This window comes from Trachemys scripta, chromosome 1 (assembly GCF_013100865.1).
Source record: "Trachemys scripta elegans isolate TJP31775 chromosome 1, CAS_Tse_1.0, whole genome shotgun sequence".
Taxonomy (NCBI): domain Eukaryota; kingdom Metazoa; phylum Chordata; order Testudines; family Emydidae; genus Trachemys; species Trachemys scripta.
In genome coordinates, this window is record NC_048298.1 from 292877051 (window position 1) to 292903885 (window position 26835).

At 41.2% G+C, this 26835-nt stretch overlaps 1 protein-coding gene across 1 annotated transcript in view; it reads right to left on the bottom strand.

Annotated features, from left to right (window-relative positions):
• COG6 (component of oligomeric golgi complex 6) overlaps positions 1–26835 on the bottom strand; it is a 99444-nt gene that overhangs the window by 17764 nt on the left and 54845 nt on the right. Inside the window, exons 11-15 of the mRNA XM_034758565.1 lie at positions 23862–23926; positions 19303–19394; positions 17365–17482; positions 1457–1588; positions 503–670 (exon numbers count right to left, since the gene is read on the bottom strand). Coding sequence (XP_034614456.1) covers positions 503–670; positions 1457–1588; positions 17365–17482; positions 19303–19394; positions 23862–23926 — 575 coding nt within the window. The remainder of the gene's footprint in view (positions 1–502; positions 671–1456; positions 1589–17364; positions 17483–19302; positions 19395–23861; positions 23927–26835) is intronic.

Here is a 26835-nt window from a genome sequence, read left to right on the forward strand (position 1 = left end):
GCTATTTTCTGCAAAAAAAATTAAAAATATGTGTGGCGCATTATGTATGCATGCAGTGGCGCAGAATTCCCCCAGGAATAGATCATTAGGGATGTTGCATATTGGTGTTTACACTTCCATTTGTTTTAACTATATCAGATAGCTTGTCTTAAAAAATGAGTGACTGAAATAAACAATACTTTCACTTATATTGGTTTACTTTCAGATAAAAAAACCATAGGTCAAAATTTTCAAACCTGGGTGCCTGAAATGTGGCTCCTAAAATCAATATTTAGGTGCCTAAATAAAAGAGGTGTAATTTTCAAAGATACTATGTACTTTCAGCTGTCACTGAAATCAGTGGAAGTGGGGCTCCTCAGCATCTATGAAAATAATGCCTCATTTAGGTGCCTACATATGAAGCCTAACTTTAGGCACCCATGTTTGAAAATGTTGGTTATGTCTGCTAATCACAGCTATAAAACAATATGCGATAACCTTTCTACTTATTGTTGACACTTACCTGAAATTGTAACATTTCCAGACGTTTGTCAGTGAATTCAAAGAGAGCCAGGGTAGTCTTCATCATATATAGTGAATTTACCATGAAGGTTGCCATGTCAGCTGTGCCTAAATTACTAGCAGACACAGTACATAGCTGTAATAATGGATCTAGCACACAAGACAGAACCTAAAAGGGAAATATGAACAAGAGGAAAAAAATGTTTAATGAGACTTTAGACTTGCAGGGTAGTGACCATTTTGCCTTTATCATCTATTTATTTCCCCAAACAAAATTTAAAAAAAATGAGAGGTCCCCTATTGAGATCTAATGAAAATAGCTCTTGACCAGCTGGTGATGAGCTACCAGACTAGCGGTGTGGTATAAGAATCTGAAAGGAACAGATTTTACCCTACCAGGAGATGGAGCAACTCAGAAGAGAAGATTGGTGGTTCACAGAATCATAAAAATGTATGGGTGGGAGGGGCCTCAAGAGGTCATCTAGTCCATCCGCCCACACTGGGGCAGGACCAAGCATATATGCATAGTATTATATATATATATGTAATTTTAAAAAAATAATTATCAATGGGATAATAGAATGTGGATATTGTAATAGGACATTCCATGCTGTAATATAACTGTCCATTTTATTAGCCACAGTCTTATCAGTATTAAAATCTGGAGGGGCAGGAGGAAGCCTATAAACAATTACAGACAAAAACCGTAAGAACATAAGAATGGCCATACTGGGTCAGACCAAAGGTCCATCTAGCGCAGTATCCTGTCTTCCAACAGTGGCCAATGCCTGGTACCCCAGAGGGAATGAACAGAGCAGGTAATCATCAAGTGATCTATCCCGTCACCCATTCCCAGCTTCTGGCAAACCCAATTCATGCCTCTTCAGTATTTTTTATATTGAGACCAAATTATGTGCATATTTCTCTGTGTTCAAATGAACTCTACAAACTATACCTGTACAAAGTCAGCTTGACGCGCATCCAAAGGCACAACAGATGAGTCATGGGATGCCAGAACCTCACGTAGCAATGTGAGTGTTTGATTCAGTGCAGAGCTTGGGCCAAGATCCGGTGGTGGGAGTTCAACCTAGACAACAGATAGTTTATTCCCTACTTGTGTTATATTCACAGGAAATAATAAGCAGTATGTATCCATGTTACTAGGTACCAATCAGCTACTGGTAATGTCACACACAGTCAAGCAGAGATGGAGTTCAATATTTTGACACTGGACAGATCTATAACTTGTTCCAAAATATACTTGCCTATGACTCCCAGCGTTACAATATCACTTATTACTTACTGACAGTAAACAAAATCAACCTTCCCCTAACATCTCAGTCATATCTAGCATTAAACTTAGTATTCAGCAACATGCATCCTGGGTGCTTCAAGAAATTGGCAAAATTAAAATCTGTAGTGGCTTGTAAAATGGAGAAGAAAAGTAATATAAACTTAAGTCCTTTTATTGAAGTTCGGAGTGCTGGAAGTCAGTCAATAGCCCATCATGCTATTTATACAGCTCTTCATAATGGACAAATAATTTAGACACCTTGTACAGTTTCCAGGGAAGAAAAGTAATCAGAGGAACAGAGGCTATCAAGTGGACAAAATTCTGCAATGAGTGCGCTACAAGTCCCCCACAGAAGCTGGGATAACAGAACTTTCTTAAATAAAATCAGAACCAAAAAGGGGGAGTATTCTGGTTAAGAAAGGACAATTTTCCTCTCCCTTGGATCTTGCACATAAGCTTTCATAATTTGTACATTTAGGAAACATTTAAGGCACTGTGAATATCTACCTGCTATTGGTAACAGGCTGAACAAATGGAAAACTTAGATCACATTCTTCTTGATAGAGTATAGCCCAAATGTTCTTCCACTTTAGCTTTCCAACCGAAATTATAATGAAATGTATAGGGATTCTATGACTTACCAATGGAAACCTAAACTACATTCAGGGGACTCATCCATCTTTCAACTTAATCTTGACTTTCTGACAGCTTTATACAGAATACTTTTCTGGTGATAAGGGAACACCACCAGTAATGGTATTAATGTGGACCAGTTCAGACCACATCACAAAACTATTCCATTTGAAAATGCAAGCCTTTCTGGTAGATGGCTTTGGAAAGACCAGCAGAGGACATGAGCCATCTACTCAGAGACATCATGTCTAAGGAGCTCTATACTGGATGTGTGCGATGGAAACTACAAGACCCATTGAGGTAATGGAATTCAGTATTCAAAATTCTATCTCAATGTTGGCAGTTAGTTCTGGAGCTTCCCACTGTTTGAGTGGAGAGATTTCAATCTCTAATCTGGAAAATGAGTTTGGGGATGAGCCATACATCCAGAGCTCTTACTTATTCCAAACGTCTGCTCTGTAACATTGGAACTTTAGAGTCATTTATTTGAACTCAGTAATTCCAGCATCCTGATAGTGACCCAATAGATAAGGGAAGACATATACTGTACTAAAAAGTATAATAGTGTTATCTGAAATTCAAGGGGCAATGTGTCCAAACAGGAATTCAAGCACATGTTTCCACTGATAGGTCCAGACAGGCATTCCAGTACAAGGCTGCATTGTCTACCACAGGGCTTGTAGATATGGGAGCAACGAAGAGCCAAAACACCTCATATGAGCCAATTAGGCCAGAAATATTGATGATGTCTTGAGATATCAAGAAACATCCCAACTAGCTGCTAATTAAATGGTGCTTGACCCACACCACCTACCTACCTACAATCTTGGAGCCTAGGTCATACACACACACTGATGTAGTAATCTTAGGAAGAGGCAGAACATTGACTGAGGACATCAGTATGGCTTGAAATCCACACTAGAAGACCCCAGCACTAACAATCCTTTCTGAGATAATCAGAAGGCAAGGATGCTAACTGCACTGACAGAAGCAGCCTGTGCCTCGTCTTAGTAATCACAACTCTGTTCTGGGCATGAGAAAGTCATTCACATAAAGGTCAGCAAAATATGTTGGGTGATGCAAGTGTCAACATCCTTGCTAGAAGGTGGGAGTGCCCGTATGAACTAGTGCCACAGAATCTTCCCACTACCGTGGGTCAAGGGAACATACACTGGAAGTGCAGAGTTGAGGAGAATGTGTCAAAGCTTATACAGTGCAAAAGCATCACAGTTGTAGGACTTCAGGCATTTAAAACCAAACAATGAATGTGCAGGGAACACCAGAAACCACACAATATGAGGGCTCAAACTACTAAAGGTGCCCAAATTCTAATGACAACAGTCCAGAAATCCAATGAGCCAAGGATATGCCAATACTCCCAAGGAGCTCGCTTACTTCATTTCAACAGTGCAAATACCACCAGCCACGTGAGATTCTAATGCTGATATCCTGAGGGCTCTGAGCAGCCATGTTATTCTGGTACTAAACCACAAAAATAGCAGAGGAAGAATCCAAAATTCCTAGACTTTTGATCTGCCAGCACAGAGCAAACAGAGGCATAAAGAAGGATGCATAGAGATTGAATAACTCTGACTATGGTTCTAAACTGCTCCACCAGCACTGATACACTGAATTCAAGAAGGCATGGAGAAGACCGATGCTGAACAGTTTCTTCAGGATAGGAACCCTGTGGGAGTGCAAGAAAGGTCCCCTGGCAACACATTATTCTGACAGTGCTGATGCGCTGAACCCAGGAGGCGCTGGGAAAGTCCTTGTTGTTCAACCAATCTGTTGGCTCTGACATACAAAAGCCAAGGCAGCATAGGAAAGACTCCCTGACACTGAGCTCCTGTATAGACTCTTGTCCTTAGGAGGCATTCTTTGGTATTTAGTGGGGATGGAAAGACCCACACAACTGATGCACTGTGGAGAAGATCCCTTGCTACCAAACTTTGCCATAGGTGTCAATGCTTCAAGCCTGGTCTGGGGAACCAAGACAACTTCCCAGTGCCTATACTCTCCACAGGTCAAGATTTACTTATCTTCAGGCACCAAGCTGAGGATCTACATGTGTTACCGATGTACAGTATTACAGCTCCTGAGAAGCCAAATCAGAAGCCTGAACAGAAGCAGGAAAGAAACAGAAAAAAGATTCCAGCAAGAACTGAAACTGTGTTGGTTGAATCTGCTGGGAACTTTTATTGGCTGACCATAGAACTGGAGCCTCAGAGACACTGGAAGTATGCTCACTACTGCAGTGCTCTTGAACAAGCCCACATGTGCTACATAGGATCAAAAATCTTAAGAGCTAGGCGTTTTCCATCATAACTTATACTGAATTCATGAGGATCAAAGAGCGAGAATCCTGAACTCATGGTATCTTGAGAAAAACACACTTTGGTAGCTCTATGTACTAGTGACACTTTTTACTTACTAATATAATGTGGGGCACATCAGTACTCAAGATCAAGAATTGCTCAAATGTGATTCTGTTCTCTCCACAGACTACTAGACATAGAATGTAGATCTATCAAAGCAGGAAGCACTGCATCCATATTGTGAGACTCGACATTTCAGTTTAATCTAGACAGTCATTCTGCATTATTTACCTCACTGTAGCAAAAGTACATTTCCAATTCAGCATTCGCAAGTGGTGTAAAAGAGCCCTAAGTCAAATTTATAGAGCATAGGCAGGAATAAATGGTCTAATCATCTGGATTCAGCATGTGAACAGTAACTAACAAAAATTGAAAGGTCCTTTAGAAAGAAAGCAGTTCCAGGAATCTAAACAGCAATTTATTTAAAATCTCCAGATAAATAGTTTAAGACTTCGGGTACGTCTTCACTACCCGACGTATCAGCGGGTAGCAATCAATTTATCTGGGATCAATATATCGATCCCCGAACGAGCTCACCATCGACTCCGGAACTCCACCAGAGCGAGCGGCGGTAGCGCAGTCGACGGGGGAGCCGCGGCTGTCGATCCCACGCCGTGTGGACCCCAGGTAATTCGATCCAAGATACTTCAACTTCAGCTACGCGAATAGCTATTCGCGTAGCTGAAGTTGAAGTATCTTGGCTCGATCCCCCCCCCCAGTGTAGACCCCAGACAATCACAAATAAATTAAGCTATCCAGGGACTATTATAATCAAAATTATATTTTAACCACATCAGATTTATTTCTAGTTCTCACACAAAAACAGTCTAAATAAAAAAGGGTTCATTTGGATTACAAAAAATAAGTTTAGTAATTACTTACTGGTATTCCTAAAACATTTTTAAAGTGATTTTTAATTGCTTTATACATTATTTTTATTTCATTTATATCCTTAATCGATATTCAATATCCTCTGAAACAGGCGTAACAATCAAAAGACTTAAGATCTTATAGTAGTTCCTTTAAAATAATTAATTCAAGCAATAATGAAGAAATAGAGGAAATTGTTTAACAATCTAGAAACAATAAAACAATAAGCACATTTTACTTTTACAAACAAGTATTCTCAAGTGGGCCTGCCAGGTGATCTGCACTGAATCCTGAGCAAATGGCATATTGTAAACTCAACAGACTGCTTTCTAGTGCTATAATCTTTCCTGAAAACCATAATGTTTTCAGAAACAGTTTCAGTGTGCTGGTACATGCACATAAGCACAATCCAATGAACTGGTAAAAAGGTAGGGGATGCTCCTACACACACTTTGAAGCACATTTATAAAAAACTGGATGATTAAAAACATAATCCTGTAATTCCCTCCTAATTACAAAAAAAAAAAAAAAGACATTTGCCACTAACTTAAAATCAACAAAAGGCTCCAGTATAAATGTTTAGCTGATTGTCTGCATTTTTAAACTTTTGCAGAGGTACTGAAAATTAGTTACGACTAAACAAAGCACTTTATTTTATGGAAATTATTTTGAGTATATAGTTATGTCATCAATTTTGCATTTTTTAAATCAATGTAAAATTGATTTGAATCACAGGAAATGCTACACTGGATCAGACCAGTGGTCCATGTATGAGATGCACGTTGTATTAATTTAAATGGAATATATGGGCCAAAGGTGTTAACATTATCCAGCCGCTGTCCAACATTAAATTGTTAAACAAGGTCCAGGGTTTGGTATACAGAGACCTCAGCTCTCTTAATGCCATGGCAAACACTCCCTTAAAAAACCTTTTAACTTTGTATTAAAAGGAGGAAAACCAGTTAAAGCATTTTAAATTTAAATAATTAGGTAAGGCTTTCATTTAACAACATCCCTTATCCTTTAGCTGGAGTTTTTAGAAAGAACCGCCTCCCCCCCCCCCCGGTCACTGACAGTCTCACATGGTAACAAAGATGGTAATATCTGTCCTTCTGGTGAAAAGAGAAGCAGCAGCTCCAGTCCATCTCAGCTAGCTGAGTTGTTAAAGTTGTTAAAGTCTAATCCCATTTCATTCCAGATGGTGTTTGGGATTCAGCTGGAGCATAGAGATGGTGGTAACATCTGGGTCCCTCTTTCTGGCCCAGTTTGGTCAGGACATCTCTCAGGATCAGGGTGACGAAGGCCCGGAGTCCCAGGAGATGGTGGGAGTGACAGCCATGGTGGTGAAGCTCCCTCATAGCCAATTTCTCTCCCCAAGTCTCTTTCTTTCAGGACCCACAAAGGGAATAGTGAGAAATATAGTCCACCCCCTCATCATTTTGTCCACCAATTAGGCCTAGTTTCTGACACACCAATTTTGGTTCACTGATTTCTGGTCTATATTTTCCTTGTTTACCAAGCATGGTGTTAACACAGTTAAGTTATATCAGTAGGCCTTTTTGTTTGGACTAATACAGTCTGTCTCCCTTTCTTGTCTTTTCCCATAAGTATCTTATGAACTTTTACGTACAGTTGATCCCACAATTAGGGTAAATTACTGTGCCCAATTATCACAACAGGAAACCGAACCAGATGACTCAGAGGAATGTGAAAAACACCCTGGAGGGACAATTATGGAATAACCTGCCAATAAAGGGAGTCTTCTCCTAACATGAGGCAGTTAGCAGTTGGTTTAACCCCATTAACCATTTTTAACACTTTTAATTCCTTTAACCCTTAACAATATTTTATTTGTATATATTACCATATGAATATGGTATCCGTTTTTAGACTTAAGTTTATTGAATGTCTTATTGTAGTATCATGAGAAAGAGTAGAGTTTTTATACTATACTGTACTCTCAATAATAGTAGAACTTCTTATGCCATTCATTATTTTTATACCTGTGTCATAACACGCTTATTTCCTCTGTAAATAGTGCCAGTCCTCTTGCATTTGAAAGTGTTTCCATATTCCTTGGCATTTTCTTTGTCTCTCACAATACCCCTCTATTTCTGCTATATCACTTTTTGAGATAAGATACACAGAATACTGTGTTAAATTTTAGTTAAGGGAACACCAATTATTTATATATTGGAATTATAATATTTTCAGTATTATTTTCTACCCCACTGTTTAAACATACTAACATTTTGTTTGCTTTTTGGACTACTACCACCGCACACTGAGCAGAGATCTTCATTCAGCTGGTCACAATGATGCCCAGGTCTTTAACCTGAGTTTACAGTAATTTTAGAACCCAGTAAGATGTATGAATAGCACAAGCTATTCCTTCTAATATGCATTATCTTGCATATGTCAATACTGATTTTCAATCAACATCCTACTGCCCATTCACCTAGCTTTGTTAAGTTCTTCTCGAATTCCTGATAACCTTCTCTAGTCTTAACTAAATGAAACAATCTTTTCATTTGCAAGTTTTGCCACCTCACTCATTTTCCCATCATTGATAAGTATATTAAATACCACCGATCCTAGAACCTATCTTTGGGATACCCACTCAATATTTTGCCTTGCTGAAAACTGATAATTTATGCCTATATTCTATCTTATTTGATCCTGTAGTAAAACAATTCTGAATTTGTGATATAAGCCCTTTATACCACAGGACTATGACTCCTTTACAGAATCACTCAAAGAGAAGATAAGGGCTATGGGGAAGAAAGTACTTACCAAATACTAGCCAGTAAGGTGGTGGGCAGTTTCATTTGTCAAGAAATGAGAAAAGCCCCAAATATTAATCCTTTAAAGGCCCCTTTCCATGGGGCTTGCTTGTTATCCACTAAATAAAGGTGAAACTCAAATGACAACCAGCAGGGGAGAAGATGTATCCTTCCTTATAGTTCCTTTTTGACCTAGCTTTTACTTCCTTTTATTCTCCATCCCAAACAGCCACATGACCTGCAACTACAGCCCCCAGATTTAAAAGGCCCAAGGGTTGTAATGCCCTTGGATTTTCCCAAAGGTCCAATGCTCTGTTACGGAGCCTAGTAAGAAGTGCACACGAATGTCTATTTTCCTAGTTTGGTGTAGTATGAAAAATACTTCTCCAAAATACAGTCCGACTTCATTTTATATTTAAAAACAAAAAGCAGGTTGTGATATATTAGTATATATCTGCAGGTATCTCTCATTCTGCAAACTCCATTTGTTTTGTGAAAGCCATTTTGGCAGTAAAACAGTACTGTGCCTTCACTGTTGTCTTCTTACCTCCATTTTAGACTAGGATTCCAAGAGGTGTTAGCAGAGGGCTAACAATGCAGAACAATCAGAAGTTGCTAAGCTGGATGGTCTTCCATTAAATTGGAAGCATCCTAAGCAATGATCCGTCTGCAGTTTAGGTGCAGCTATACCAGTCTGCACTCTTGCTACAGCCAAGCAATGAGAAGAGTCACTAAATGTGTGGAACATAAACTTACAAAAGGAAGGTTCTTTCCCAGGCCATTTGGAGAGAGAGAGAGAGAGAGAGGAGAAGACCAGGGTGAGAAGGCAAGGCTGTGCAGCCAGGAGACAAAAAACAGAAGAGTCCTGGGATAAATAAATAAATGGAGATATACACCTATCTCATAGAACTGGAAGGGACCTTGAAAGGTCATTGAGTCCAGCCCCCTGCATTCACTAGCAGGACCAAGTATTGATTTTGCCCCAGATCCCTAAGTGGCCCCCTCAAGGATTGAACTCACAACCCTGGGTTTAGCAGGCCAATGCTCAAACCACTGAGCTCCCCCCTTGGTCAATGACACTGACCAAAACCCAATGGGATGTAAGGGTGGTGTGGAAATTGAGGCAGTGTTGTGTATACAGGTTATGGTTATTTTCCACAGAGCTGTAGATCACTCACGAAAGCTTATGCTCCAATACATTTGTTAGTCTTAAAGGTGCCAGAGGACTCTGTGTTGCTTTTTACAGATCCAGACTAACACGGCTACCCCTCTGATAAATTGAACAAGTTGTTGCCATGGATTTGAGGGGTGTGTATACCTCAGAATGTGATCAAGTTAACTGCAACCATATAATGTGCATTCAGCCACTCTAAATTAATGAAATAGAATACCACATAGTTAAGGGTTAATTTGGAGACAGGCTTTCAGAAGCAAGATTAAATCTAGCAGGCAGTTTCTGCTACTCAGAGTGGGAGGAGGGAGCAGACAAGTAAACAACTGAGACCGAAAACCTTGGTGGTTGGAAAACCTTGAATCTAGACGCCTCTGATATTAAAAGTTTATTGAAAGTTAGAAAAGTGATGATCCAGTAGTTGTCATTATGACCTATGTGTTTTGCAGAAGTTAGTTATAAAAGATTAGCTAATAGAGTATACTTGGGCGCAGTCCTTTGAAGCCATCTTGAGAGACGTTTTTCCTGACACCTTTTCTCCCCAGTGGGTGAGCAACTGGCCACTGCGAACCTGCTGTTAATTACTCAATACCGTTTCAGATATTAGGTAAATATCTGGGATGTTCTAAACCTATTGTTTATGTTTGTGCAGTTCACTGCATGCTTACTTGCATGAATCTGATCAGACGGAATGGCTGTGTTCCTATGGATTTATTCCTTACACTGCCTGGAGTGAAATAGTTGGGGGTTCTGAAAACCCCAGGTAACAAAGTAGTCAGGAGTTTCGGAGAGGTGAGACTCAATTTGGGGACAATGACCTCTGGTCACACCAGGTCTGGAAATTGCTTCAACTTCTATATGTCAATTTTTCTGCTATTCAACCCATTGTACCTCAATACAACAATCCCATTCTACATCTAAGAGCCATTGAGGATCCAGGCTTTGAAGTGTAGTGGTGAGAGACTGGGAGAGGGCTACGATGCCACACTTCTGGGTCAATAGGTCTGTCAACATGGGAAGGTGGAGACGTGACTTCAGGGATAGGCAAATCAGATCGGGAATCATACCTGCCTCAGACATGATAGAGCTATAAGAACAGGTTAATGTTCTTTCCTGTTTCAGGACCCCAAGGAGCAGTGGTGTTGGAGAACAGGCATGAAGCAGAGTTTGAGGCAAAGGAGTGAGAAAGGCAACTTCCAGAGAGTTACAACCAAAAACTCCCCTTGAGTAGAAAAGCATTTCATGCTGGACAGTGTTGCAAAGAGATCGCTCTCTGAGATGGCCCAGAAGATAAAGAAGTTCCAAAATACAGAATCACTTAGCACCCATTCATAATCTTGACAGAAAAGTCTTCTTAAGGTGTCTGCTATAGTGTTCTCCAGACCTGCAAGACGGACTGCGGAGATGTCTATTCAGTGCAGTATGCACCTATTCCAAAGTTGTATTGATTCTGCATATAATGGCTTTGATTTTACTCCTCCCTGGTGGTTTATATAGTACATTGTTGCCCTGCTGTCCATCATAACCTTTATTATACGACTCCTGTTCCTGGGTAGGAAATGAAGGCATGCATATCCAACTGCCTGAGTTCTAATAGGTTGAATGAAGGGATGACTTCTGCGGAGTCCATTTGCCTTGTGTCATAAAGTCTCGGAGGTGAGTTTCCCAACCTAACAGTGAGGCTTCTGTGATAATGACTTTTGTAGGGGTAGAGAATGGGTCTCCCACACAAACTGAGGAATCCCTCAAGTAGTGGAAGGACCTGAGGAATCAACATTCACTAAAACAGGTAGTGCTTGTTGGGAGTATAATGGTTCTGAGACAGCTTTGTAGGCATCAAGAATGGAGTCTGGCATGGGGTATTATAAATGTGCAGGTGACCACATAGGCTAGAATTTGAAGGCAAGATCTTGCTATGGTCTAAGGGCTCTGGTGCACAGAGGAAATGAAGTTGCAGAACATGACAAACCTGGTATGCCACTAAGACAGGGTAACCCTGAGCCAGCCCTCTGTTACGCCAGCTCCAATCAGGAAAGGGGAATTGGAGCTGCTGAGTGAGCCTAGGCCTAAGTGGCAAACAGGAAACAGCTGCTGGCCTCATTTGCCAGGGGCTACATAGAGGCTGGCAGGAAGGAAGCCAGGGGAGAGGAAAGGGAGGAGTCAGGGAGCTAGAGGCTGCTCTTCCCTGCTGGCTGCAGAAGCTAACAGTCCCTGAGGCTGTTTGCCTGACACTGTCTGTAGCTATAAGGTGGTGGGAACTTGTACTGTAAATAAAGAGCATGGGTGATTGCACAAAAGCAGAGGTCTTTGGCTGGTTTGTGGGTGCAGAAGAGGCAGAAGATAGAGGGGCCTGCCTGCACCCTATTACAGCCACACTGGTTGTCTAGTCTAGGGTGGTTCCGATCAAGTTGATATGCTAGACAGGTGTCACTGTTGATTTTTCTGCATTGAGACAAAAACCCAGTGATTGGAAGAAGGCTAGGGGCCTTGTTGATTGCTGACTGAACCTCTAGAAGGAACAAACTTTGAGGAGTCAATTGTCCAGGTAGGGGAATATGACTATTCCCAGCTGTCAAAGATGGGCTGCAACTACCGAGAGGACCTTTGTAAAGATCCTTGGAGTGGTCAAAAGGCTGAAAGGAAGAACTCTGCACTCATACTGGTCCTTGCCCATAATGAACTGCAGGAAGTATCTGTGGGACAGAGGCACAGCGACATGGAAGTAATGAAGCCCATAGGGCTAGTTTGCCTTTATTATATTCACTGTCTTGCTTTCATTATATTCTGTCTTTTATTATATTCAGCAGTAATGCAAGGAACTTACAGGCCTGTATCCTGTAAGACATTGGCTTCAGCAGTTAGCATAAGGCTTGAGGCCTATGAACTCTGGCACAGACAAATGACCGAATGGTCACCCCTAAGTTTTGCGGCACTGGAAACAGAATGCGTGACGCCAACAAACCAGCTCAGGTTAAAATTAACAGGCCAGTTCACCTGTGTGCAACCTTTAAAAGCATGTCAAGGGGCCGTGCAATGTAGTCAGGCCAATTCTATTGTGTGAGAGTATTAAAGGGATGTTAAATGGGCTAGAGGACACCAGCCCATTCACTTGTTTTTGATAAGAGATCAAGGAAATGTGGATGGTATTGTTTTCATCTGTCTGTATTCTGTACTCAATCAACCTTCAGATCAAAGATGTGTACATACTGCATGAAACGAATGATACTACCTGTATTGTCTTCAATTATCTATCCCTGTTATTATGAATGGCCAGCAATTACCTTATCTAAATCAATGTAACTGGATTATTTGTGTATGCATGGGAAGTAGAAGGTAAACTTCAAAGCAGGAGTGGCTGGTTTAACAATGGAGATTCACAAACTGTCTGAATTACCTATTCTTCATCAAAGGAAATTCCCACGTGGTAATAATGACAGTCAGATTGCTAGCCTGTTTTAACTATAAGAGAGAAGCCTTGGGCCTGATCCTGCCATCTCTAATCTGCTGAAGTCTAAACAGGGGGAGTTTTGAGCCACTAGACTGAAATCCCCAAAAAGCTAGTTTTGGGAAAGCCCTGAAAGACTTATGGAGAATTAGCAGACATAGTATCTCTGCTATCAATTGGACTCATATATTCTGATTCAACTGTAATGTATTTTATCTGCTTTTAATCTTTCTAATAACTCATTTCTTTTTCTTAATAAATAAAGATTTAGTTAGATTACTAATTACTAAGGATTAGCTAACGGCATTGTTTTTTATGAGATCCTGAAGTATCCAGTGAACACGGGTGAGTGACCAACTCTTTGGGGCTTGAAAAACCTAATATGTGATGGTTTGGGTTTTAATAACCTAACATCATAAGATCCAGTTTGCCTGGGTGGTAAGTAGGGGCTGTCTGTACTCTGTGGTAAACTAATACAGTGATCCACAAGTACCCTTTTATTACTGGCTTGGTGAAATCTAATGATAGAATATACCACCAGTTTGGGGTGTCTGCCCTATTGTCTGGCAGTCTGTCCTGAGTCTGGGCATTTTCAGCTGTGGCCCACTTTAGGCGTCACGACACAGTGTAGGCGCGGGGGCGGAAGGGAGGGGGGAATTTGTCCATAATGACATCAGCCAGCCACAGGAACATGAGCTAACACTAGCTTTTGGACAGAATATCCGCAAACATCTGACCACAAGAGTGCCATGGCAATGAGTTGACAGGCATAGCTCTGAGACCCTGAGCAGGCAGAGCAGGAGCAGTGCTGGGGTCTGTGCCATGCCCTAAGCCATGGGCACAGGTTCCCTCCCCCCCGCCCCCAGAAAAGAAACTGCCCAAGCTCCTGCTGGAACCTGGCATGGAATGTTTGCTGCTGGAGCTGTAGTCGGAGCCCAAGCTCCTACCTGCATGCTGTGCTCTGGAGGAGCAGCTCAGTTTTAAAGGGACACAGCTTGCACCACGTGCCCACTGACACTGCGGTACCCCAGGGTGCCTCACTCATCACTCAGTGGGTATTCACCCACGAAAACTTATGCTCCAATACGTCTGTTAGTCTATAAGGTGCCACAGGACTCTTTGTTGCTTTTCACGCATTACTCTTGCAGAAAAAGGGGCTAGAACCAGCTGCCTAGGCACACATCCACCCACTGGGCAGCCACTTACAGGTAGGAGGAGAAGACGCTGAAGTTTGCAGGCACAGCTGTGAGCCCCCGCTTTGAGCAGTCCGCCCTGAGGAGCATCTCATAACATCTTGTTCAGAGTTGTGAACATTTCACAGTTACGAACAATCTCCATTCCCAAGGTGTCCGTAACACTGAGGTTCTACTGTAATAAATATAATTAATACATAACCTATAAATCACACTACAGTATGAATCCTAGAGGTCAAGGGTGATGAATCAGTCCCCCAAACCTAAAGTTGAAATTATTGCTGCAGGGCTTACCATCCTGAATCACTTGCATGGGTAAAATGTGTTCTAAGTCCTAAGTTCCAAGATCTGTCTCCATTCTCCTTTTCCTTGGGGCCTAGGAAGTAGCTGGAATAGAAACATTTTCTGCTGAAGTTGGGAGGAACATGTGGGATTGTACCCCCCGTCTTTAAAGACTCTTGAGAAATGAGTCCCTGAAAAGGGACTGGGGGAGCAGGAGGGGTATGGAACTGAATTGGATAGAATAGCCTGTGGAAACTACTGTGATACACCTGTCCAAAGTAATGACCTCCCAGAACAGTAGGAAATGGGAGAGGCAGTCCCCATAGGGTAGGTGGAAGGTAGGGCAATGGAGTGATTCATGACCGATAAGTCAAAATGGTCACTTGGTAGGCAACAGAGGAAGATGGCCCCTGCTTGTGGACCCTGGGACACCTCTGGGAGATGAAATGCTGTACTGGGAGAGATCACTGGGTTGTCTGTGATCTACATTTTCTTTTTGTTGTAGTAGCATACATGCCCAGGGATTGAAATGTTGCCCTAGAGTCCTTGAGAGAGTGGAGAGACTTGTCCATGTTGTCACTAAAGAGCATGGGTCCTTCAAAGGAAAAACTCTTCACTATGAGATGTACTTCCCTGGGGAGACCAGAAGACTGCAGCCTTGGAATCTGATGCATAATTATGCCTATTGCCATAGAGCAAGATGTGGTATCAGCTGCATCAAGAGAGGGCTACAGAGAAGCCTTGGAAGTCATCTGGCACTTGGAAACGAGGGCTTGTGGTAGATGGTCCTGTGGTAGATGGTCAAAAAAAATGAAAAAAATTACTATATTTCATGTAGTCACATTTTGCCAACAAGGCATGGTGGAACTGCAGTGTAGCAAGAGATTAATTTATGGCCAAGAAGGTCCAGGCATTTGAGCCCCTTATCGTGAAAAGCTGATCTGGATCAGCACCATCTTTTTCTTTTGTTAACCACGTTGACTACCAGAGTTTGGGGTACGGTGAGAAAAAAGGTACTCCAAGCCCTTGGCTACCACACAGTACTGCTTGTCAGCCCTCTTGTATGTAGGTAGGAGGGTAGTTGGTGTTTGCAAAATAGTATGGGCAGGTAACAAGAAGGCATCATTAGCAGCAGGGCTATCTTGCCTTGAGGAGAGGTATGTAAGATATCTACCAATGATTGTTGAGATTCCTGTATCTCCTCTAGAGGGATCTGCAAAGTCTCAGTCAGTCTCTTGATCAGTTCCTGAAAGATGTTGAAATCATTAGCATAGGATGCAGGAGGAGGCATAACAACCTCATCTGGGGAGGAAGAGGATTTGTTTGAAGGGTGTATCCCCTCCTCTGCCCTTAGCTCCTGTTCTTCCAAAGGGTCTCCCTAGGGAAGAGAGTCCCATCTACTGGTGCCTACTCATCTTGATGGTTCTTCTTATGTGGGAACATCCTATAGAACTGGTCACTGTAGGGAGCCCCAGGTTCCAAAAAAGACACTGTGGAGGAGCATAAGCAAAAGGGAAGAATCCCAAGGTATTCATGCCAGAGAGGGTGGATTGGACAATGACTTGTCCTTAGAGTCTCATCATCTGGGTATGCCACGAACGGAGGCTGGAATGGGAAGAATTCCACCACCTTGACAAAAATTTCCAAGTCAGAGAAAGTGTCATCCCCTGTATACAAGGGAAGAGCTAGGGGTGTTGAGGCCAAGTGAGTACTACCATCTGCATCAGTACCGGTGGCTGACTTTGTGCGTGAAGGTGCAGAGGTACTGGAGGATATGTCAGTGCATGCATGTATGTTGATACTGGCAGGAGATGCCTCTCTGATACTTGTAGTAGAGGGGATTCAGGTCTTTCCAACACCTGGAGAACTTCATGGAAGAGAAATATGGTCAGTACTGGTGATCCTGGGCACTGCTCCTCAGGATGTGATGCGTCGAGCAGTACCAGAGGTGATATGGTCTGTATATTCCTCAGGTCCCAAAGAGCAATTCATAAGGAGTAGCTTCAATCTGTCCTCCCTCATCTTTTTGGATCTACTTTTGAAGCCAAAGCAGACCTTACATTCAATGGGATGTTGGACTCTGAGGCAGCTGGAATGATCCTTGCTGAGGGGAAAGGACCAGAGACAGATCTGGCATGGTTTGAAGCTCATAGTTTTGGGCATACCCCTGTAAGTTAGGCTGCAAACAAAAGAGAGGCTGTGGGGGAGAAGGCCATGACTACGAATGTGGGGGGAACCCTCATGAAAGTACAAACCTATGCTATAAAATAGAGAATAAAACTACAAACTAAATAAAAAAAAAGGACAAAATACTAAAAAAGTAAAGAAGAAAATAGGCAAGCTAAGGAGCTAGCTTGTTGGTCCTGCTTTGAGCAGGGGATTGGACTAGATAACCTTCTGAGGTCTCGTCCAACCCTAATATTCTATAATTCTAGCTAGCAGACACCGCAACACTCTGTCTCAAGTACACAGGTGGCTGAGAAGGAACTGGAGTGGTGGTGCGTCTGTCCCTACCTATATACCCTCGGTCTGGAGCACGAGGGTGTATAGTGCGCAGGTGTGGACTTACAGAAGCTGCTAACGAAAAGTCTTTGATCAGGAATGTGCACACATCTATAGTTGGGCAACTGGCAGAGACAATAACGTGAATAATTTACTGTATGTGTTATAGAGCACATGGAAACATGAAATGTCAATTTTAAGATAATGAATCAAAATGTAAACAACAATTTTTACTCCATTAGTCTCCTTATATTAAGGAAAAACTGGAGAATTTGTTTTAAAATATGAAAAGCTTATATTTCTGAAACAAACCTTTTCCATTAGTTTACTTGCATGTAGGCTCAGACTATTGAAGAATATCTTTTTGCTTAACAAATGCATTTCTTCAACTGTGGTTAACAACGTGGCTGCACTGTTTCCCAAAATACCACTGAAACCAAAAAGAAAATACTTTGTTAAGTCCAAGAAATAAATATAAAACAGATCCAGATATTTTAGTCAATGTTCAAGAATATGACAAGTCTAAAAGTTGGAAATGCATAGTGAACTGTCACAGGAAACAGCTTCCCCTATTAACTAATTCTAATAATAATTTGTAAGATAGGATGATTAGTGAGAACAAGCACCTCCAGCCAAGATAATAAACAATTAGATACTATCTCAGCTATAATATATGCATAACTTAAATTAAGTAATATATTCCATTAAAAAAATGGAATTACAGCTTTGTTGAAAAGGAAACTATCTAAGCATCCAATTCAGGTTTCGCTTAGTGGGTTTTTGTTTGAATGTTTAAAGCCAACAAGGAAGAGAAAATGCTAAATTTTCAGTTATACAGCAAAAAACATAGTACATAATGAAACTAATATTTTATTTTTTAAAGATGGGCTAAAAATATTTACCTATCCAATATGCTACTGTCTTTTTAAATAAGGGGGGGGGGGATACTCAACTTTGTTTCTGCTATAGAGAACAAAATCCAAATGAGAAAGATGTGTTGATAACGTCATTCCATTTCCACTACTTTCCAGGTAAATATGTCTCTTCACATACAAAATTGTACTCTTTAACACTTTAAAAATGTACATGCTTGGCTAGTGTAAAATTAGTTTATTAGTTTTACTACAACTGTGTTATACCCATTATGACATGACATTTTTCTACATGCTTCTTGCATATGAGTTTGTCGTCTAAATTAAAAGTGATTCTAAATTACCCATATCTTGGGTAAAAACTATCATATCTGGGTGGGACTAATGTGACATCCTTAAAAAAAATAGCAGCTTGGTTTTCAGAGCACTATCAGCCCCATTAAAGTCACCAAAGTCTCAAATTAGACCTTGCTATAGTAATTAGACCAGTTTCCCTCTATTTTTGAAAAAAACATTTGGCTAGTAGGATCAGTACTATAATCTTTGACCTTTAAATAATACAGTATAGGCAGCAATGCCTATAGTTAAGGCTGCCAAACACTCCCCATTATAAAATTGTTTTCAGTTGCTTGTAACTACTAAATTTTAACTGTTTGGGCTTAAAAAAAAATTAAAATAAGAAAGAGAATTCTGGTTGTCTTCCTCACCCACTTTTGGAAAGTTTTAGCAAAAATGGTTCTGCCAATTTGAGAACAAGATTAGGGGAAAATATGCTGTTTAACTTATTAAAAAAAAATTCTTACAACTGTTTTACTGAGAAGCTGTACTGCCTCATACTTTAGAGTAGGGACTTGAAATTTGGCAGGCAGGTTGAGTTTATGTTAGGGATGTGCCTTTTACTGTTCCCATGAAAAACCACGAAGATACAAGCCCCTGAAAAAAAAAATTGTATGGTGTACATATTCAGAGACTTGTAAAGCGTTTAAACTAAAGCTAAGGTTTCAACAGGTAACTTTAATTCTGGCATTTCCTAATTTTGGCGTGTTTAATTTTGCAACCTTAACGTTCTTTTAATGTAGTTTTTTGTGTGCACTTTAATATCTACAATTCTACAGAGTGATAAAGTATGTCTATATGTTGACATTTTTTTCCATTTACAGACAGATTTCTATCAAAATCATTGATTACTACTTCAGGTCAGGGCTGTGTCTTCCTCTTTGTTCCGTACACAACTGAGCACAGTCAGAACTCAAACAAACAACCCCCCCAAAAAACAAAAACAAAACAAAGCAAAACAGAGGGAGTGTTTTTTACTGTACCAGAATTGGTGCATGTTCAAACAGGAGAGTTACTTAACATGTTTAGTTATTCTGTATACCTAATTGTATGGTGATAGAACTTGAGAAGATTAGATATTTTGTATAATAAAACTGCTCCTGGTTCAGCAACGATCACCTGCTCAATTCTGACCTGTGGAACAAAAAATAATCATTTTTATTTATAGGCATATTCTGAAAATCAACCTCTACACTTTTACATGCATTAGGGATATTCACGGACAAATAAACTTTGCAAGAAGCATAAGAATATCACATGGTCTGCTTCTATGGCAGGATTCCTCTTGAACAGGGCATTTTTTTGCAGCAACCTGAAGGGCAGAAAACAAGCAGGTGTATGCCACTCCTTAAGAATGGCCCTATTTCCCATAGAGTTTTGTATGTAACTTGTTGCTGGAAATTTTTGTATAATGAAATCATTTTGTGGATTAGCACCAGTACATACTGGAATTCCACCCAGCCCTGAATAGCAAGAACAGCTGCAAAATGCCTAAATTACAACAGATCATCAATGGCAGAGATGCAGAATAATCAGAACTGATATATCAGGGGGTTTATTTAGGTTTATTTTACCTGATTTAATCTCACCTCCGAGTGATGACCTCTAGTCAGTACTTTATCTTGAAAAGAGATGCTAACGGTAGGTAAACAGATATATTCGAAGCTAATACATGCATTTATTGACATGCTGACTGGGCCAAGAGATGCTGGATTACAGAGCAAAACAGGCCTGTCTTCTTTTGCCTCCATAGCACATGCAGCCTCCACACAATCATAAGAGGGCTGCCCCACGATCAGTTTTTAGGCATTTATGAAGCAATCATGGTCAATGACTATTATAGCACTATTCCTCAAGTGCTTATATGTGACAAGTCCATCTACATATTGCTAACCATTCATCATCCTTCCAAATTATTTGTCTGCTGCTCAGTGTAGCATCCCAGGGTCAGATTCACAAAAGAAAATTGGTCGTGGTGACACAGAGCGTTGCCATGCCTAAATTTTAGGTGCCTAGAAAGTCACTGAGATCACAAAGCCCGAGTTTGGCACTTAGGCTCCCTATTCAATGAATGGGGAAAGATAGGTTCATCAGAATGGGATATACAAAAGCCAGCACTCTAGGCAGCTCCTCACCTAAGCTAGTCAATGGGAGGTGCGAAGCCAAGGGCATATATTAAACTTCACCCCTCTTGGGGATAGGTGCCTCAAGTTGGGCTGCAAGGAGGCATTTCCCTCTGCTTGGGATTCTCAGCTGCAAAACCTGTCTTGGCATTAGGCAGCTATGCATTTTAGCAAGAAGCCGAGGGGAGGCCCTCCCTTGTAACTTAATGTCCAGTGGTCAGGGCACTCACGAGGGATGTTGGAGTCCCTAGTTCAAATCACTAGATCGAGGGACTGGATTTTGGGTCTCCCACATCCCAGGTGATACCCTAACTACTGGGCTAAAAGTTATAAGGGAGCTCCTCCTCCCCATATAGGCAAGTTTTTCAGGCTGACATCTATCACCATCACACTTTCTGATTTTTTTTTTTTGGTTGTGTGTTTTGGGAGGACAGATAGGATGCTAGGAATTCTATATTTAATTGTCTTTAGTAGAATATCAAAACCTTTTAAAATCAGAAGGAAAATAATATTTTGTGATTTTTTAAACCACAGTCTCCTCTACGATGAAATGGGAGAGTTAATCACTAACTCAGATCAAATTTTTCAACCTTAATTCATATCCAGGTGCCTAAATAAAAGTGGCCTTATTTTTCCAGTCCCACTAAAGCAAAAGAGAGTTGCAGATTTTCAGCCACTCTGAAAATTAGTTTAACAATTAAAAAAAATAATCATCAGAATTAATTGTGAGATTAAACAAAATAATCACGATTAATCACTGTTTTAATTGTACTGTTAAATAATGGAATTTAAATTTATCAAATTTTTTGTTTTTCTACATTTTCAAACATATTGATTTCAATTGCAACACAGTATACAAAGTGTACAGTGCTCACTTTATATTTATTTTTATTACAAATATTTGCACCGTAAAGATAAACAAAATAGTATTTTTCAATTAACCTCATACAAGTACTGTAGTGCAATCTCTTTATCGTGAAATCGCAACTTATAAATGTAGAATTAAAAACAAAAACCTGCCCTCACAAACTTTAGAACCTACACGTCCATTCAGTCCTACTTCTTGTTCAGCCAATTGCTAAGCGATTGCACAAGAAATTGCTAAAGGGATTGCACTACAGTACTTGTATGAGGTGAATTGAAAAATACTATCTTTTGTTTATCTTTTTTTACAGTGAAATATTTGTAATAAAATATAATATAAAGTGAACACTTTACACTTTGTGTGTTGTAACTGAAATCAATATATTTAAAAATGTAGAAAACATGCAAAATATTTGTAATACATTTAAATTGATATTTTATTATTGTTTAACAGTGCAATTAAATCTGTGATTAATTGCAACTTTTAAAAAATCTAGTTTATTTGTTTTGCGTTAATGGCTTGAATTAACTGCGATTGATAGCCCTACTTTTTATTTTAACTCACTTATTTTAGGCACCCAAGCTTGAAAATTGTGACCTTTAAGATCTATAAGCACAAGTAAAATATCATTAAGAAATGGGAACAAATTCTATTCCATATAACCAAACTATTTCTTCAAATGTTAGGAAATTACAAGGAAAGAGACATCTTTATAAGTAAGTCTAAACCATCAAAAAAAGTCATATACAATCCTGTATATTTATTCAGATCTAATCAGAGAAGAAAAGTAAGTCTATCTTAAAATAAAAGTGTTACATTAACATCTAACTTTCAAATGCTTAGGGAAAGGAGGGTGCTGCGGTATATCGTGAGAAGCAAGTTTTGAAGTTGTGAAATGTTATGGTGGTTACATGATTAATGGTGCTTTCTCCTTTGTCTTTTCTTACACACACTCACTTTCTGATCCTTCTTTCAATTTTTCACCTCTCTAGTCAAGGACATGGGGATATTTCAGCCACAACCTGCTTTTTAATATGTAGATTACCAGACATTTTACAGTATTAGTCAATTAGTCAGATAAAATATTTTAAGGAATTTTATTCTAATTTTTCTACTTTAAAAACAACTGATTTATGAATTACATGGAAGTATGGCTTACTAGTAGATTACTAATTTTAAATTAATTATCCTGCATTTATTTTTTATTTGTGCTGAGTCTAAATTATAATAAGTATGGCAATGTCATGTATATGATTTGTAGATTTTTCATTACACTTAATGAACAGAGTTCTTTTCTATTATATGCAATGAAGTAGAATGATGATTTGAAAAATGACGGAGTCCTCTAATCTCTCATTTGTTGCACAATTACATGTTTACTAGGAATCTCAATTAAATGTGTTCTTAATCCAGTGTTTCACCCAAAAGTATTTTGCACTCAAAGCTAAAGACGCAGTATTGTAAATCAATTTAACTCCAAGTTCAGAAGTTTCCTTTCTTTGCCTTCTAGAAAGAAAAAGGAGGCTTTTATGACTAGTCCCAAATCTGAACACTGGATCTGAGCACCCTTGAACTTTGGAAGACATCTGATATGGATCAGAATCCTTAGAACCATACATAAAATGGGAAGACTTTTTTTAATACGGATGTGCTATAAAAACTTAAATTTAATAAAATCTAGGGCCCTACCAAATTCATGGTCCATTTTGGTCAATTTCACAGTCATAAGATTTAAAAAATCATCAATTTCATGATTTCAGATATTACCATCTGAAATTTCACGTTGTTGTAATTGTAAGGGTCCTGACCCAAAAAGGAGTTGTGGGGGGCTGACAAGGTTATTGTAGTGGGTGTTGCAGTATTGCTACCCTTACTTCTGTGCTGCTGCTGGCGGTGGTGCTGCTGTCAGAGTTGGGTGGTCTGAGAGCGGCAGCAGTTCTGCCCAGTTCTGAAGGCAGAGCCACCACCAGCAACAGCGCAGAAGGATGGCATGGTATAATATTGCGACCCTTACTTCTGCGCTGCTGCCTTCAGAGCTGGGTCTTCGGTCAGCAGCCACCACTCTCTGGCCGTCCAGCTCTGAAGGCAGCAGTGCAGAAGTAAGGGTGGCATGGTATGGTATTGCCATCCTTACTTTTGCACTGCTGCTGGTGGGGCACTGCCTTCAGAGCTGGGCACCCAGCCAGCAGCCACTGTGCTCTGGCCGTCCAGCTCTGAAAGCCTTGCAGAAGTGAGCGTGGCAATACCACGCCTCACCTAAAGTAACCTTGCGACCCTGCCCATAACCCCCTTTTAGGTCAGGATCCCCAATATAAGAAACGCTGGTCTCCCCTGTGAAATTTGTATAGTATAGGGTAAAAGCACACAAAAGGCCAGATTTCATGCGGGGGGAAAACAGATTTCATGGTCCATGACACATTCTTCATGACCGTGAATTTGGTAAGGCCCTAATAAAATCCCTCAATATTCAAGTTATGTATGTACCACTCTTGGTAATACACTATTATTGTCTTCAGCTGAGATATATGACAAAATGCATTTTGCAATAAAAACACAACACAGCTTTAATGAGCGGCAGGCACACACAAAACACACACAAACAAAATATTCCACCTTCAGAGGTCTGCAGACACCTTCTGTGATGTGCCCAACTACTTCTTGTACATTTTCTTCCACACCTACAGTTAAAAGAAAACATACAGTAAGCATTATACAAATTTACTTCAGTTTTTTTTTCTTCCACACATTTGCTAATTTTGTTTTATCTTACGTCATGCCTCTTCACTAAAAGCAATTTACGTGCACCCTGGAAAAACTGGTACATAAAATACATATGCACTATGTTTTAACCACGCTTACTTCCCGGCCATAGCATACCATAACATATACCTGTTCATTGGGACCTTACCTAGTTCAAGTGATTAGTGCAAACACATCCTTCCTCACAAAATAAACCAACAAACAAAAAAACCTATTGTCCTGTCTTCTTATCATGAAACAGAAAAGCAGCACTGTCATAAATTTTTCCAACCAGAAATACCTGCCCTACAGGTTTCAATATAATACTGTCTCAAAATATATTATCAGAGTCAGTAAATCTCTAATTGTAATTTAAAACCTATCAACATGAATTCAACCTCAGATGAGGCCCATGAGGTAAACTGTAACTAAGTGTGGTTAAGCCACGTGATAAAATCAGGTGACACTCAGCCACGTTACTTCCCTATTTCACACCAAAACAGATTATCTTTCAGCCACAAAATGAAGACACGAATTGTGAACACAGTAATCCTTGGGAAGCAAGATCAGAGACAAGCCACGTCATTTTATATTAACATGAAAGAGGTTGTTTATGAAGAAGCAACTAAAACAAGGCAACTACACTGAATTAAGAGTTTTAATGCCATAAATTGGTAAATCAATAGTCACTCAGAAATTTAACATGTATAAACATTGACAATAAGGAAAATCAGCTAACATAAGAGAGCATGTTGCACCTATTTTGTAACTATTACTATCTAAGGGTATGTCTACACTACGAAATTAGTTCGAATTTATAGAAGCCGGTTTTATTGAAATCGGTTGTATACAGCCGATTGTGTGTGTCCACACAATACAATGCTCTAGGTGCTCTAGTCGGCGGACCGCGTCCACAGTACGAGGCTAGTGTCGACTTCCGGAGCATTGCACTATGGGTAGCTATCCCAGAGCTATCCCACAGTTCCCGCAGTCTCTGCCGCCCTTGGAATTCTGGGTTGAGATCCCAATGCCCGGATGATGCAAAACAGTGTCGCGGGCGGTTCTGGGTACGTGTCGTCAGGCCCCTCCCTCCCCCGTCACAGCAACGGCAGACAATAGATTCGCGCCTTTTTACCTGGGTTACCTGGGTTACCTGTGCAGACAACATGGAGCCCGCTCAGCACAGCTGAGCTCACCGTCACCATATGTCCTCTGGGTGCCGGCAGACGTGGGACTGCATTGCTACACAGCAGCAGCTGCTAACTGCCTTTTGCTTCCCCTTCCTCCGTGAAATCAATGGCCTGCTAAGCCCAGGGTTTCCAGTTTAATCTTTGGGGGGACCATTCTGTGTGACAGTTGTTTGTGTTTCTCCCTGTTCCTGTACCTGTACGCCATGTCGTCACTCGGCCCTCCCTCCCTCCCGCCCTCCTTCTCCTGGTCCATCAGATACTACTTTCGCGCCTTTTTTCTGACCAGGCGCCATAGCTAGCACTGGGATCATGGAGCCCGCTCAGATCACCGCGGCAATTATGAGCACTATGAACACCACGCGCATTGTCCTGGAGTATATGCAGAGCCAGAACATGCCAAGGCGAAACCCGGACCAGGCGAGGAGGCGATTGCAGCACGGCGACGAGAGTGATGAGGAAATTGACATGGCCATAGACCTCTCACAAGGCACAGGCCCCAGCAATGTGGAAATCATGGTGTCACTGGGGCAGGTTGATACCGTGGAACGCCGATTCTGGGCCCGGGAAACAAGCACAGACTGGTGGGACCGCATCGTGCTGCAGGTCTGGGACGATTCCCAGTGGCTGCGAAACTTTCGCATGCGTAAGGGCACTTTCATGGAACTTTGTGACTTGCTTTCCCCTGCCCTGAAACGCCAGGATACCAAGATGAGAGCAGCCCTCACAGTTGAGAAGCGCGTGGCGATAGCCCTGTGGAAGCTTGCAACGCCAGACAGCTACCGGTCAGTCGGGAATCAATTTGGAGTGGGCAAATCTACGGTGGGGGCTGCTGTGATCCAATTTGCCAGGGCAATGAAAGACCTGGTGATAGCAAGGGTAGTGACTCTGGGCAACGTGCAGTCAATAGTGGATGGTTTTGCTGAAATGGGATTCCCAAACTGTGGCGGGGCCATAGACGGAACCCATATCCCTATCTTGTCACCGGAGCACCAAGCCACCGACTACGTAAACCGCAAGGGGTACTTTTCAATGGTGCTGCAAGCCCTGGTGGATCACAAGGGACGTTTCACCAACATCAACGTGGGATGGCCGGGAAAGGTACATGATGCTCGCGTCTTCAGGAACTCTGCTCTGTTTCGAAAGCTGGAGGAAGGGACTTTCTTCCCGGACCAGAAAGTGACCATTGGGGATGTTGAAATGCCTATCGTGATCCTTGGGGACCCAGCCTACCCCTTAATGCCATGGCTCATGAAGCCGTACACAGGCAGCCTGGACAGGAGTCAGGACCTGTTCAACTACAGGCTGAGCAAGTGCCGAATGGTGGTGGAATGTGCATTTGGACGTTTAAAAGCGCGCTGGCGCAGCTTACTGACTCGCTCAGACCTCAGCGAAAAGAATATCCCCATTGTTATTGCTGCTTGCTGTGCGCTCCACAATATCTGTGAGAGTAAGGGGGAGACCTTTATGGCGGGGTGGGAGGTTGAGGCAACTCGCCTGGCCGCTGATTACGCGCAGCCAGACACCAGGGCGGTTAGAGGAGCACAGCAGGGCGCAGTGCGCATCAGAGAAGCTTTGAAAACGAGTTTTGTGACTGGCCAGGCTACTGTGTGAAACTTCTGTTTGTTTCTCCTTGATGAACCCTCCAACCCCCCCCCCCC